The 16,702-nt window shown below is 33.1% G+C and overlaps 1 protein-coding gene across 49 annotated transcripts in view; it reads right to left on the reverse strand.

Moving 5' to 3' along the window:
* The window catches only part of LOC105476014 (regulating synaptic membrane exocytosis 2), a 763,868-nt gene that overhangs the window by 247,485 nt on the left and 499,681 nt on the right, over window positions 1-16,702 (reverse strand). For 37 of the 49 annotated variants that reach the window (XM_011731614.3, XM_024790996.2, XM_011731613.3 and 34 more), the window contains 2 exons: window positions 1,264-1,443; window positions 282-391 (listed from right to left, as the gene is read on the reverse strand). In XM_011731614.3, the coding sequence (XP_011729916.2) occupies window positions 282-391; window positions 1,264-1,443 (290 nt within the window). The remainder of the gene's footprint in view (window positions 1-281; window positions 392-1,263; window positions 1,444-16,702) is intronic. The other 12 variants (XM_024791003.2, XM_024791006.2, XM_011731616.3 and 9 more) reach the window with 1 other exon arrangement.

Consider the following 16,702-nt stretch of genomic DNA (forward strand, 5'->3'; position numbering starts at 1 on the left):
AATATTATCCAACAGCTCATTTAAGACTATTATGTTTACTTTTTAAGATGCATTTATTCAAATTTAAAAATGTGCAAGAGCAATAAAGATACCTTATTTTACCTGGAAATATTACAAATTTTTATGCAAAAATACATAATATTTATAAATATAACTATTATCAAATAAGACAAGGCATACAATTAACAAAAGAAGAAAACTAACACAAAAGTAAGAAAATCTTGATTCACCTTAGCTTCCATGTGTATTTCCTAAACGACATAATTAGAAATAAAACTTACTTCTATCCAATGTTCCCTTTGGTGGAAGCTGTGGAAGCTGTCGGCCCCTTCGTCCTGCCACTGGAGTACTTGATGGGCTTGTCTGGACAGACCCAGTACGAGGATGAGACCTAAAGACACACAATTAATATTAATTTTCAGTATAATGAGTTACATATTTTTAATACCTATATTTGGTTCATATGATAGCTGTATAAATACAATTTAAAAAGAAGTTTGGCTGCAGATTAAAAGGTTAGGAAAACTAGACAAAATATGGATATCTGAATGATTAAATAGCAAAAGATGTTTATTTTTGGTGTAATATGCATACATACACATACATGCACACAAAACCCTACAGTAAAATCCATGGAATTATTAATGTAAATTAGTACTCTATCCATTGAAAGCAAGAGGACAATTTTGCAGAAAGAAAAGTACAATCTTTTCTTTCTACCAGATTTCAAACTTTCAACACTAACCTTTCTCCCTTGATCCAGAGATTTTTACTCAGGCTTATATTAAATATCCCTTTATTAGAAAACATCTCATGAAACTACAAATAAAACCCTGAACAATTCAAGATTTAACTAAGGAAAATATTGGTTAATACATAACAGTAGTATTGATAGAAACTAAAAAATCTAGTTTTATTTGTAATCATTATGATGATTTGAAAAGTGATGTGTAATGGACACAAATAGTTTCTCATTCTGTAGGAGAGGAACATGACAGTTAATGACGGAATTTATCCAGGACTCCTGATTAATGAGAAATCACAAAACAAATGCAGTCAGGACAGTTAATAAACAAATTACAATGGTAGCCACACACTATTATATCCACTGAATATAAATAGTGTGTTTACATTGAAAGGTTAGTATCAATTATTACTAGTGATCAGCCAAAGATGATAGAAGAGACCATTTAGTTGCTGGGAAAATAAAATGGTGTGCTGGTGGGGCAAAGGGGAAATTAGTCTGATTGATTTATCTTTCACCTCGATAAGGCAGGTGAAGGAGGGGCAGATCTTCCAGTCATTAATGAAGGCATCGACCTCATGAGGTTTGTATCAGGACGTTCAGTGGATCTGGAGCGGGTGGTGGTCCGCTCAAGGAGAGGCCGTTGTTCTGTTGATCTGGATCTGTGATATGGCTGTCTATCTGCTGCTTCACAATCCCTGAAACGTTAGTCAAAAAGCAGCTCAGTTGATCTTTCGTGCCCTTCTGCTATTTGGTTATGATGCATCAAACTGATTTTGAAAAAGGTAACTGTTTAAAATTATGGAGTATGTAAAAATTTTTCTTTTCCCCAACATATTCTGAGCAATTTCAAATGAAACTTCTTAAGAATTTCTAAAAAACCAAATCTGCCTTTCAAAGTAATTTCCAGCAAAGATAATAGTCGCTCAGTCATAAAAAAAACAACAAACAAAACTGCTTGCTTTCCAAAATGAATTCCGTAAATGGAATACGTGAAATATGTGAATTATTCTATTTTAAAGAATTCAATGACTTTTCCTAACATTTTCAAGAGTGAAGAAAACCATATAAGCATTAATTCTGTAGCACCTGAAGCTGTTTAGTACTATACCAACTAAGATATAAAAAGGCTTTCAGAAAACACTATACACCTGAACATTTAAACAGAAGAATCAAAATGAGGTTATAAGAAAATAGGGTGACTTTGAAGTCTGTAGCCATATTTAAACCCGATCCACAAGAAAAATTACCCTGTAGAAAACTGGTTAACTGGCTGTCTATCTCGGTGCACTTTACCTATGCCAACTGATTCAATTCAGAATGGGTATTAACTGGAACAATAATTCTGAAACAACATGATCTCTTTGACCACAAATAAATCTAATACCAAAACTTAATCCTTGTTGAAGGAAGTATCCTTAAATTTAAGCAACCTCTCATTGTTGACCTTTCTATCCCTGGAACCTAGCATAATACTTTTACATCTAACATGATCAATAAATGTTTTCTAATACCAGCCCCACAATTTGGGAGAGGACTTTAAAAACACTAGCTTTGGCTCCAGAATTCAAAAGTAAAACATGCCAAAGTATATTTCAAATAAAATTATTCCTCCCCATCCAGTTGTAAGCACAAAAATGGAAATGCTTATATAATACCGACAGTCAAGAAAGCATTAGTCTCCCTCAAAGCTAATGTTTCAATGACATCCACTTTACCTATAAGTTATCTCAACCTTATTTTGGATAATGAAAAATGCAAGTAATTTTAAAAAAAAAGAAAAAAAGGACATAATTTCCCAAATGTCATGAATTATATGGCAAATAATTGTGTACTAGTTGATATTAGATTAGGTGACTTTAGAAAGTGAATATTGGCTTTATTCTACACCATATCTTGTGATTATTTAACATTTTAAAGTCATAGGGTAACATATAAGTCAGAGCATTTTTAAATACTTTTAAATCCATATACTATCATGTGATTTACTAAGTTCAGTATTTTCATATAAGTGCATCCAGAATATGTCAAAATAACTGACATTAAATGTAAATATATAAAAAATATTTAATTATTAGTAACAGTTACATGGCAAGAGAAATGAAAAGGTAACTTCATAGTGTAAATATCATAGCTGTCTTTTTGTTTCTGAAAAACTATTTTAAAAGAACACTTTTTTTTTATTATACTTTATGTTCTAGGGTACATGTGCACAACATGCAGGTTTGTTACATGTGTATACATGTGCCATGTTGGTGTGCTGCACCCATTAACTCATCATTTACATTAGGTGTATCTCCTAATGCTATCCCTCCCCCCTCCCCCGACCCCATATGTTCCCCCTCCTGTGTCCAAGTGTTCTCATTAAAGAACACTTTTCTTTAGAAATAAGTGTCTTCAGTAGTTTGCTACATGCTTTTAGTCTAACATCTTTATATATCTTCATCATAATAAACAGAAACAAAAGGTATATCTCTTTATATATTATTTCTTAAATTGCTTAAAACCTATTTTTTAAGAGTATCCATCTTTACATTTATTTTAAAGATTTATCTTACATTAATAATAAACATCTTATTATATAACAAAACTTTGGGAAATAGCTACAATTACCCTAACAGAAAATTAGACTAATATTTCATGTGTTTATATATAATTTAATTTATTCTGATTCCATCAAGAAATTTTTCCAAGTGGAAAGTGGAGTAAATGTTAGGATATGCAGTTTCACTTCTTTGTGAAGCATCATTTTTAATAATTGAAAAATATGATAATGAGTGAAAACCAGAGAATTATTTTAAATGTGTTGCTATGTCCTATGTCCTCAAAAGGAGACCATTATTTATAAAACAGAGGTCACTCCTTAGGAAGTAGCCCTTATGAAAAATGTCTCTTTATAAAAAAGTTGTTTGAAAATTAACCCATCTTTTACATTTTACTTATATAGTTTTGTCCATAAATACAAAGTATATATTAAATAAATACCATAGTGTGAAATGAAAATAGGTTAATAAATGAAAAATGAAAAGAACCACAGTAGAAGGTAGAAATTTCCCCAAATGTCCCAACACAGTTAAGGGGAATGGAAAGCTACTGTATTTTAAACTTTGACAGCACACAAGAGAAGGCTGACACAGGCTCCTGCTCCTACATTGGATAAAAATAGGTCTGACTAGCTTAGACACAATGTTACTGCTATGAAAATTTAAAGTAGTAATGCCTAAATTACCCAGTCTTATATCAGGCCCCTTAAAGGGATTGAGATATAACACTCACAAACTCCCACCAAAATTCTGAATTTGTTTTAATTTAAAGATGAGAATATATAATTAATTTTGAATAGCAGCAACTGAAAAGTGGGAAATAATAAACACTTGCAAGGCTTAAAATATTTTAGGGCCCACTTGGGGTTCTTAACTTGGAGTCTTTATTTCAATATAAGTCGTTTCTTCTGTAACCATTTTATTTACCTTAGTTTATGTTATGCATATAAAATATTATTCCAAAAACAGTGGCCATGGTTTTATCAGATTACCAAAGGATAAGCCACTGAAAAAGCTAGGGCCCCCTCACCTGTAAATTTAAATCTTTCTTATGTAAATAATTCCATTGTCTTTTAAAAAGTGATTTAATATCTATCACTGTTACATCTTTTTGAATAGTTTACATTTTCTAATCTCTATTTATAGTTAATTTTTTTTGCACTTGAATTGATCTAGGCTACTGTCCATCATTATCTAATGGCTGTTATTCTAAACTGCATGCATTCACAAAGGATACTGTGTATCAGCTCCTCCACTAATTTATGTTGACTAACAATGTGATAACAATACATACTACTGTTAACAACCCAGTCTTAAAAGCACATTATTAGCATATGCAGATTTTGAGATGAGGATGAACTGACAATAGGCCACAATAAAGAAAACAATTTAGAAGACTTTTGTCTTAAATAGCAATCTTTATGCATAAGAAAAACTAAAACTGAAATAATGTGATTTAGTATTTATTTTCAGTCATTCTAAGGGAAAAATAATTTTATAATCATTCAGCGAAGTTGTCAGTTTTGAATCATTTTTTCAGGTCAACATAGTTGCTCATAAAATATTTTTTAAAATTTCCAAGTATTTGATGCAACTTCCTACCTATTTTATCAGTTTTGCGATGTACTTTAGGTTTCCTAATTCAATGAAAGGACAAGAGATTTGTATGCAAGGGATTGTATGCAAGGGACTATCTTGCAAGGGATTTCCCTCTATTAGGGAAGAAGAGGTCAGTGGGCACTCTTGTCTATAATCCAATGTTATTGCCATCCATCCATCCATCCATCCATCCATCCATCCATCCATCCATATCTTTCACAATGATACAACTCCAGATCAAAGTAAGCTCAATGTAGAGTATCTCTACAGGTATGATAAATACTAAGAATACTAAAACTCAGAAATCAATGAAAATTTTCCCAATATGTAACTCAGAACCTAGTCTGTATTAAATCAGACTTATTTCATGTTTATATTGGAAAGATGTCATAAGTAAATGTAATAGGTTTTCTTGAAAAGTAAACTTGTAAAAAGTAAAGCTACTTAGGAATTATTCTTTTCCTTTATAAAGCTGACATCTTAAATTTAAAAAAATTGGATATATCTCTGAAGGACAAGTATAGTCCCAGGTTTGGGGCAAGAAATGACTTCTCTATATCCATACTGTATAGAATAAGCTGATGAATAGCAGAAGTGCCAGACACAGTGGCTCATGTCTGTAATCCCAGCACTTTCAGATGCTGAGGCAGACAGATGGCTTGAGCTTAGGCATTTGAGACCAGACTGGGCAACATGGTGAAACCCTAGATCTACAAAAAATACAAAAAAACACTAGCGGGTGTGGTGGCAAACACTTATAGTCCTAGTTGTTCAGGAGGCTAAAGTGGGAGGAATGCTTGAACTCAGGAGGTCGAGGCTGCAGTGAGCTGTGATCATACCATTGCGCTCCAGTCTGGGTGACAGAGTGAGACCCTGTCTCAAAAAAAAAAAAAAAAAAACCCAGCAGAAACATTTTATTTTTGTTAAAATATCTTGAATACAGATTTTCTGGGCGTTAACTGCATAACTGAAGTATAAATACATGATAAAATATACTAGAAAACATTAAAAATGAAACATTTTAGAATAATTAATATAGCATATATACATATTTGTATATAACAAATAATTTAAAGTAATTATGACAACTTTAAAATTACAATTTTCATGGTCATCACTAATGTGCAAGACTAACTTTTTAAAAACTCTAGCTCATTATTTTAGCATCGTTTCTAATGTTAAGAGGATTGCAAGATACAAAATATTTGTCATAGAAATCATGGTAAATAAGCAAATAGGTATTGTGCACAAATAGGAATATTATATTATTTTGGAGATTAATTTATCATTGGGCATAACAGCATTATTCTACAGAATCTTTCTGTTGAGTTAGATGTAAAGACTTTATATTAGTTAAAAGTAAATAAGCTTATTCAAAAATGACAATATTTAGTCAGCCAAGTTAATAACAATCTAAAATGTGAAAATGGTATAATATATATATTGATGTGACAAAGCAAGACATCGTTCATGTAGGAAAAAAATTACTATTACCCACAAGCCTATTATTTTATTATCAAAAAGAGAAGTATTCTCACATCTTCAAAGGTATTTAAAAAATATATTCATTATTGAAAGTTGCACAAAGAAATGACCAAATGTCCCATTTTCCTCAAGAAAATTAGGGACAAATACAATACTGAACAATAACATATACTGTATTATTAAACACACACACACACACACAAACATATAAGATGTAAATATTTTGAAGATATTTTAAGTATATTAAATATTTATAATTTTCATTGTTACTTAATTTTTATTTAAAAAGTAACAGAAACAAAACCACAAAGCAGGATTATTTACCCAGCATAATTAATGCAGAACAAATTAATACATCTTTAAAATATAAATTTTAAGAATACTGAGAGATAATATTACATCTTACCTGTAAAATCCTTATTTTTATGAAATAGGTAGTTCCCATATTCAATGAATGTTCAAATTTAATAATGATTTGTCAAACGTAAAAATTAAAGTTATTCCACCAAGTTATTGATCTTGATTATGACTTCCCAGATTCTCAGATTCCATAAAATAGCAAACATTTTAAAGGTATATCTCTAAACAATATAGTTATGAATTGCTATTGTATTATATCAGTATACTGATGAGGTATGGCTCTCAAGCTAGAATACAGATTCAATAGTTTCACTGATCAATTTTGAACAATTCACCAGCATTCCTTTTGTTTTGCTGTTTTTATGTGGATAGAGAAATGGGTATAATGCAAATCTCTCAAATGCACTGTTGCCTGCTGCCAGCAGCGGTCACTTCATAGTACCAGTTCAAATCTCATACTCAGATGTAGCAGTCTGAAGATTGCTTAATGCTCCCCAACCCCCCAACTAACAGAACAAAAGTTGTGCTCATTTTCAAGCATAAATACTATCGGCCTCAATCATTACTGATGATATGATCTCAACATTCAACACAAATTTATTTGAAACACAAAAAAGCATGACAAATAAGGCCCACCTGTCAAGGACAAAGCCACCAACAGAGGCAGACTAAGAGATGGTATAGGTGTTGAAACTATCAAATGGGGAATCTGAAATAAGTCTGCTTGATAAAGACTGTAGTAAAAAAGATGAACAGCATGCATGAACAGATGGGGAAATTTTAGCAGACACATAGATGATGGAAGATAAAATAGTCAAATGGAAAGGCTAGGAATAACAAAGTAGAATATGGTAAAATGTTAGCTAAAAAATTAGATCAGAATCAATTTATGACAATTTTTAATGCCTAGTTAAGAGGTTTAAACAGTTTAATTTTCAATGAGAGTAATAAGAAAAACTTCTGAACAAAGGTTAATTTCCAAGTAATAAATTAAGAAGAATAATTCAACGGTACTGCAGAGAATGAGCTAGATTAGGAAAAGGCTCTGACTTGTAGTAATAAGGGTGGAAACAGAGAAGAAGGTATGAATGACAAACATTACAAATCACAATATACAAAACGTATAATATAAAATATAGAGAACATACATAATATTCAGAAGCATGCAAACAATATTAGCGATAGAAGGAATCTCAGAAGTTATATAATCCAAACTCTCTCACTTTAGAAATGAGCAAACTAAGGCTTATAGAAGCTTGGAGGAATTCACAGAATTTGATGTTTTCTGGGCTGGAACTTGAACTGGGCTGTCTTTATTCTAAGCCTGCTAATTTCACTGAACTGCGTTTTCTTTGCTAGTAGGGATTTTTTTTCTCTCAAAAATGTTAGACAAATCACCATATAAATTAAATATTAAAAAAACCTTTGAAATTTTCAGCCTCAGAAATGAAATGATGATCTATTAACAGAAATTAAATAGTTCAAAAAAGGTGCATACAAAAACCCAAACCCAAATATATATATTTATATCTATAATATCAGTAAAGCACTGGAGGCAGAGGTCAAACTGTAGAAGGTTAAGGCTTAGGAGCTGATGAAGGAGTGAAGGAAGCATATGTAAAAACACATACTCGAGATAACTGACTTAAGTAAAAAGAGAGAGAGAGAGAAATAGACCACTCTCAAGTTAGCTTGAAGAAAGAAGGTATTATTATTATTATAGTTTATTTATATTTTTATTTTTGAGGAGTTTTGCTCTTGTTGCCCAGGCTGGAGTACAATGGCGCCATCTCAACTCACTGCAACCTCCACCTCCCGGGTTCAAGTGATTCTCCTGCCTCAGCCTCCTGAGCAGGTGTGATTACAGGCATGCACCATCATGCCCAGCTAATTTTGTATTTTTAGTAGAGATGGGGTTTCTCCATGTTGGTCAGGCTAGTCTCAAACTCCCGACCTCAGGTGATCCACCCACCTTGGCCTCCCAAAGGGCTGGGATTACAGGCGTGAGCTACCGCGCCCGGCCGGAAGGTATTATTAAGACAACTTCAACAGTAATTTGAGGAGAAATAAAATCAGTAAAGGAAGAAAGATTGAAATACAACAGAAACAAGAAATAATAAATGCAGGAAAATTCCACAGAAACTAAGACAGGCTAGAGTCAGAAATGTAAGAAGTTAGTTTTGATGGAGAACAAAACAGTTGTAAGAGGACAGAAGATGACTGGTAATGTAGAGAAACTAATATTAAAAATGATAGCAGTTTGGAAAGTGTGTTATTGGCTTACATCACATTGACTAAGAGCACTCAGCACTACCTTCCATGTAGGGAATCTTTAAGAAAACAGTCTATGTGTAGAACCATGACTCCACTAGCTTTGTCAGAATCCTTTCTTTAACCAGGGTTCTAGTTATGATACCCATCTTGAGATAAGACCATCATTGCCTCTCTTCAAACTTCATAGCAGCCCTCATCATTAATCTGGACACAGGTCAAACCTTTCCAGGGACCCTCAGCCAGTTCTGGTATTACAACAACTGACAATTAACTTAGAATATTTTAATTTAATCAGTTCTATTCAATTATCTTATCTCTGTGATTCTTGGCTATCAAGTAAAAGGCAATCCCCACTGCCCCCTGGTATCTTCTTCTCCCTAAATTCTTCATTTCCTATTCTCTCTTCTGTATCATTCTTAATCTCTTCTAATTCTCTTTTGTATTTTCGAGAACCCTTATTCCATTATTAATAAACTTCCTTAAACATCAACCTTCCTGCAGGATGGTTTTTGCATATTCCTGCCTCAAATAACATTTAGTTCAACTGTAGCCTCTGCTTCCATTGTAGCCTTCATCTGCAGAAGCTACTTATTCTTTCACATTTCACAGTCCAGGAATCCAGGAGGGGAAGTTGGCTCCCTAGAGACACTTCTGACTATTACCCTCTGAACCATAATGGACATAGTCCTTACTTCTCTTAAGCATTCCACTTGGCAGTAACGTTCATTATTAATACAGGTTGCTATTATCTATCCAACTTCCAATCACTATCCCTTAGTCATTGCTAATTTTAGGGACTGACTATGGTAGTGCTAGACGATTTCAATGCAAAGGCAGAAAATCATTGAACAATCATGAAGCCCAATCTCCAGATTTTCAAGACTTCAATAATCCTTACTTTATTCTGGCATCAGTCCCACAAATTCCTGCTAGTGTATATCACTATCTTTGACTTTCTTCTTTCCTTATCCACCCTGGACTCTATGACTGATCATCTCAACCACTCCCATAAAACACTCAGATTCCCTTCTAACCAATCTTCCTACTCACACAGTCATTAAAACACTCACAATGGTTTAATAACTAACTTGATTTCTCTCTATTAGCATCCTTTTACTTAGCTTCACTTCTCCCACCTATTTTCTTCCTGCCTCAGTGGTAAATAACAGTTTCTTTCTGCTCACAAAATCCACCCGTGTGTTTAGTCTGATTACTTCCTACCTCTCCTAAGACTCTTCTTCCAATCATTCTCTCTTTTTTTCTGTATTTTTGACTTATCTTTCTCTAAAACATCCTTTGCTCCAGTGTGTGAACACATGGACATATTTCCTAATCAAAGGGAAATAAACATCTTTTGATATCACATATGCTATCTAATTCTTCTCCTTCACACTTTCTTGATAAGTTCATTTTCTTATCTCCTGGTCATACTTAGGCTACTGCAACCTGCTTTCCCCCCCACCACCTTCCTTCTAAAATTACCCTAGCTAAAGTCATCCATGACACCTCACTTGACATATCCAACACGCATTTTTCATTCATTATTTTTACTGTAATGTTATTACTTTCTTCTTGAAACTATTCCTTTAGCTCTTGTCATTCCACTTTTCTCATTCTTCTTTATGTAGCTCAGAAGTTCCTCTTCCTCCCTCTGCCACTTAATGATAATGTTCCTCAGGCAGGGAAAAACTTCTAAGCCCTCATTTCATGGGTTGTTTCTCAGACTGACTTCGCTTACTTTTTATGACTGCTTACCATCAGTAGTGAATTTACTCTGAAATTACTCTATGTAGCTTAGGCAACTTCAAGTTTTAAAATTGTTTACTTTATTCCTTGCTAGACATTTCCTCTTAGCTTTCTCAGTAATTCCAAAACTGAACTTGTCTCACACCTAAACTGATTCCCCGCCTAAAAACCCACCTGGACCCTGTTAAGGTACCTTATGAATCTAGTTATCCAAGGTATAAGACTGGGAATTTTTCATGACTCTGCACTCTCTCAAAATCCAAATTCCATTATTTATCAAGTATTGCTGATTTTAGTTTATTAAAACCACTATTTTCTCTCTGTTCTTCCATCCACTACATGTCTCTCTTTTCATTTTTTCTCTTCAAATCAATCATTCATATAGTGTGTAGGTAGGTACTCTAAGGTGAACAAGCTTGTTATCACTATTCCTAATTAAATCCCTTCAAGGTACCTCTAGAACCTACAGTCTTTGATCTAAGTTCCTTAACATTTATGAAGAGTATATAAGATTCTTCAGGCTGGGCATGGTGGCTCACATCTGTAATCCCAGCGCTTTGGGAGGCCGAAGTGGGCAGATCACCTGAGGTCAGGAGTTCGAGACTAGCCTGGTCAACATGGGGAAAACCCATCTCTACTAAAAATACAAAAATTAGCCAGATGCAGTGGCACATGCCTGTAATCCCAGCTACTCAGGAGGCTGAAGCAGGAGAATCGCTTGAACCTGGGAGGTGGAGGTTGCAGTGAGCCAAGATCTGCCATTGGCACTCCAGCCCGGTGATAGAGTGAGACTCCATCTCAATAATAATAATAATAATAAACAAGAGATTCTTCATAAGTGGAACCCTCTCTCTCATTCCAGATTCATTTCTTCCTATTTCCTGCCTTGCGAATAATGTTACAACAATTCTAAAATACGATATTTATTACCTCTGTGACCCTGCTCATACATTTCTTTAAAATGTCACAAACATCCTCCCTCATCTCCACATGAATCTAAATAATTCCTATTTATTCTTTAAGATACAGCTGGAGTTGTTGTCTCTTCCATGACACTTTACATAAAAATCTAGCTGCCCACAATAGATGTTAGTAGTTCCTTAATATGTTGTGTATAGCTCTAAGCAGGGATGAATACTAGAAAAATAAGTAGGATACAAAGGTAAATGTTAAAAAAGGTTATATTTATTAAAATAAAGGGTATATTTTAATAGAGATATTAATAAAGGGTAACATGATATCCATCCTAAACATGTTTGTTTAAATGAGTGCATTTTAAAAGGCACAATGAACCAAATATTATTTCATACTAGTTAGCATAACCTGGCCAGAAGACTTGCTTTGATTTCTATTGTTAATTAATATTGTCTCTTGAAGTAATATAAAAAAAGCTTAGCAAACATTATTTAAGTCTCTATTCTTCTGTTCCAAAAGAGGTAGTCCTCATAATTTTTCATGTTATACACTACGGTAGACCAGTGAAAGTCCAGCTTCTTCTAATGGAGTGGGCAATAACTGGAGATGTCATGTTGAATTTACTGCATTCATCCCATTCATTTAGAAAGTTCCAGATATCATATAGCCAAACTATGGCCCAATTGAAGCTATTAACACATATTTTATTCCTAGGAAACAATTTCCAGTTGCAAGTATATGCTACCTTGAAACTGAGGCTAGAGAACTGAATACTTAGATACTGATGCTACTTTTTTTTACCACAGCTCTCAATGAAAAAGTTACTTTTTATTGTCCACTTTTAAGTGGTCAATTATTTTGACTCAAGTAAGTAAGAATATGGATAATCTAGTCCAAAAACCATTCTACAAGAGAAAGAAAGTAATCCAGGTTTGAACCTTCTTCAATACGTAAAAGAAGAACAATGTAGCAACAGCATTGAGGATATTTCTGAGAATGGATTCAACTTCTGGATACGTAAGTAGATAAAGAAAGATGGAGGCTAACAGCAAGAAAATAAAGGGGTCAAGAGAGTAGTATTCTCTACTGAGACAGAAGAACAAGTGAAGTAGAAATAACTTAATGAAACAATAAGAAAAAAAGTGTGCAATCATGGAGTCCGAGAGCGTAGTATTCAAATTAAGATTTCAGAGCTAGAACAATTTCTACTGATAATAAAATGTGAAGTATGGTCATGAGAGTGACTGACCAAAGTAGAATTGGAGATAAAGCTCACTACATTAGAGAAAGTTAAGGAAGTGAGTGGGTGCTAAATACATTATTGAGGTAAATGCTGACATTACTCTCGCTTGATGGCAGGAATTTGATGTTGAGGAAGACTAAAGCCAGGTTCTAAAATAATCCGTGAATAAAATGATATTACTAAGAGGTCAACAAACAACAGCAACAAGGAAGGGTAGTGGGTGGTTGTATTTACTTGCATTACACACAAAGGTACAAGATATAAAAATAACACGCACAAAACATTACAGAAATAAATACAGGAGAATGGATAGATTACTAGGTCAGCATTCACATGTTCAACACATGTCCAAAAAAGATCAGTCCAAGAATCTCAAAGTGGATTGGGATGGAGGTCAGAAGGATGAGAAACTTAGAAAGTTAGTAGAGTAAATAACAAATGATCAAAGTCCCTTTAAAAAAAGTAAAAAAAGAGGAAGTTACACTGCAAACTCAACATAGCATTTATTACTTCTGTGAAAGAGGCACAGGGATATAATAGGCAAGGAGAGTGCAGGGAAATGTGAGATACATAATTAGATGTTCTGGTTCTTGGTTTGGGTAGTAGATTCAAGGATGTCATGTTATTACATTGTGTTGTAATTAATACACATTCATTTGTATGTAGTAAAATTAGGAGAAAGCTAATATTTAAAAAAATTATGGATACATAATAGTTATACATATTTATGGGTACTGTTACATTTTGATACAAACATACAATATGTAATGATCAAATCTGGGTAATTGGGATATATATCACTTCAAACATTTACATTTTATTGTGTTGGGAACGTTTCAAATCTTCTCTTCCAGATATTTTAAAATATACAGCAAGTTATTGTTAATTATAGTTGCCTGACTGTGCTATTGAACACTAGATTTTACTCCTTCTATCTAGCAAAGATTTCTTGAGTAAGACCTCAAAAACACAGGCAACCAAAGCAAAAATTGACAAATGAGATTCTATCACGGTAAAAAGCTTCTGTACAGCTTAGAAAACAATAAACAAAGTGAAGTGACACCTACAGAATGGAAGAAAATATTTGCAAGCTATTCACCCAACAAGGGATTAATAACCAGAATATATAAGGAACTCAATAGCACAAAATAACAATAATAATCTGATTTTTTTAAATGGATAAAATACTTGAATAGACATTTCTCAAAAGAAGATATACAATGGCCAACAGGTATATAAAAAAATGCTCAACATCACTAATTATCAGAGAAATGCAAATCAAAACCACAATGAGACATCATTTCACCCAGGTTAAAATGCCTATTATAAAAAAAAATCTGAAAATAACAAGTGCTGGAGAGGAATGCTCGTACACTGCTGGTGGAAATATAAATTAATACAACCAGTATAGAAAACAGTATGGAGGTTCTTAAAAATCTAAACATGGAACTACCATATGATCTAGCAATCCCTTTGCTGGGTATATATCCATGAGAAAGGAAATCAGTATATTGAAGAGATACCTGCACTCCCATGTTCACTACAGCACTATTTAAAATAGCCAAGATATGAAATCAACCTAAGTGTCCATCAACAAATGAATGCATAAAGAAAATGTGATATATATACACACAATGTAGTATCAGCTAAAAAAGAAAGAATAAAATCATGTATGAAATGGATGATTAGCAAGCTGAATGAAAACGGAGGACATTATATTGAATGAAATAAGCTAGGCACAGAAAGACAAATATTGCATGTTTTCACTCATATGTGGGAGCTAAAAAATTGATCTCAGGGAGGCAGTGAATAGAATGGTAGTTACCAAAGACTGGGAAGGATAGTAGAGAGAAGGAGATGTAGAGCGGTTGGTTAATGGGTACAAAATATTTAAAAAAAAAACTAAGGAACTTCATTCTTACGAGTTCTACCCATAATGTCTAGGTCACTAGACTTAGACCCTCAAGAATTTCTGTTGTCCTAGGGCAAGGCAAATACCTTAATACATATAAAATAAATATTACATATACATGTAAATATACATAGTAAATCCTACATTAGATATTTGATAACTTGCTTGTGGAAACAGATTTTTCCATGTTACATTTCAATATAAACATTAATGATCTCTGTTTCCTCAGCACAAACCAAACTGTGGCACCAAAAGACAATTCATAAATGTCTTCTTCAAAACGGGCCAATTAGGCTGAAGTTGAGAATCTGGGGAAAAGTGCAAAATTGAGATGACCAAGAACTAATTCTAGCTACATTGGTGAATGGAGAAACTAAGTAACATAAAGCAAACAACTTATTTGTTGATAACTAGGAAAAAAAAAACTATTGAAAAAGTGATGTGATATGATTTTAACTTAGAATGAAGAGACACCAGAGTATATACAGTAAGTCTATAATCAGTAATGTCTCATTCATGTGTATCACCCACCTTTAAAAAGGCTTTAGCCAATTATCAAAATACAGTTACATAACTACTTTTCCATATTTTTGTAAAGTAAATGTATAATTACTGAAAGTAAAAAATAACGGGAATGTAATATATAGCAACAGTAAAAACAAAAAACAACAAAAGATAATTAGGATTGAAGCAGAATAACAAAAAAGTAAAAAATTGCAAAGAAAATTAAATATAGCAATAACCATTATCATATAATAAACTGGAAGGCACTAAATTTCAATTATATTTGCTGAAAGATATTACAAAAGTTATTAGTAAATTGCAGTTGCTATTATCTCTTATGTTTCCTTTCACCTTTACCCATATAAATAAAATACTTATAAATTTACTCATTAGTTTTTAATAATTTTTATAAACTCTTTTATTATCGACTCTTAGTTAATTTCCTAGGGATGAAGGAAGTCACACATAACTCTGAATCACTTAGAAACAATAGTCAAGGTGACCAACCATGGCACATAATTCCTAATTTATACTAGCTAAGCCTTCCACCACATTATTTCTTTACCTAAATGATCTCAAATGTTGTCACTGGCTCAAATCTCTAAATCTTCATACAGCCTTGAGAACTTTTCAAATTTTAGAGATCTTCTCTCCCTTTTCTTTCTAATTAACCTCTCTTTCTAGTTAATCCCTCTTGCTGTTACATGCCAGGAAACTGAGATTTCCCTCCAATGTAAATTATATTTCCTTAAGGCATTGTAGCTGTACTATCTATGATTCACTGCAAATTCCCACTTTGGAAAGAGAAATGGTGGTAGGGTAGAAATGAACAAGTGTTTTCTCACAGACTCAGTATTCTCTGCAGATATGGATTACCTACTATGACAAAGGAGTAGATTACAGCCACCTCCGACAAGGTAACCACAAACAAATCAGTTCAACCTAAGCACTTCAAGGACAGATTCCTCTATTCTGGAGTAGTGAGGTGGAAAAGTGAGTTTTCAAGACCTATGCCATCTAAATACCTAATTATGGACTCTGCTGAGGAAGATGCGTAGTCAATTGGAGTTAACTTAAAGAGAATACTGTTACTCTATCTTTATGGATAATAGAGAGTTAACCGTAATTCCTGGCGAACTAAATTTTTAGAATCACCAAAGAGATGATCCTAATTTACAAAAGGGACACTGTATTTTTGATGTCCTACTACAATTAGTTAATATGTTTTATTTCATGTTATTTTATATGGGTGATATTTCTGTATTTCATTAACAACCATATATGTATATACATAAAAACAGAAATAAAAGTGACCTATATCATATCAATACACAGGCACAAGCAATTGCACAAACAGACTCAATTGTAAGAAAAAT

Source organism: Macaca nemestrina, chromosome 8 (assembly GCF_043159975.1).
Source record: "Macaca nemestrina isolate mMacNem1 chromosome 8, mMacNem.hap1, whole genome shotgun sequence".
Lineage (NCBI taxonomy): Eukaryota > Metazoa > Chordata > Mammalia > Primates > Cercopithecidae > Macaca > Macaca nemestrina.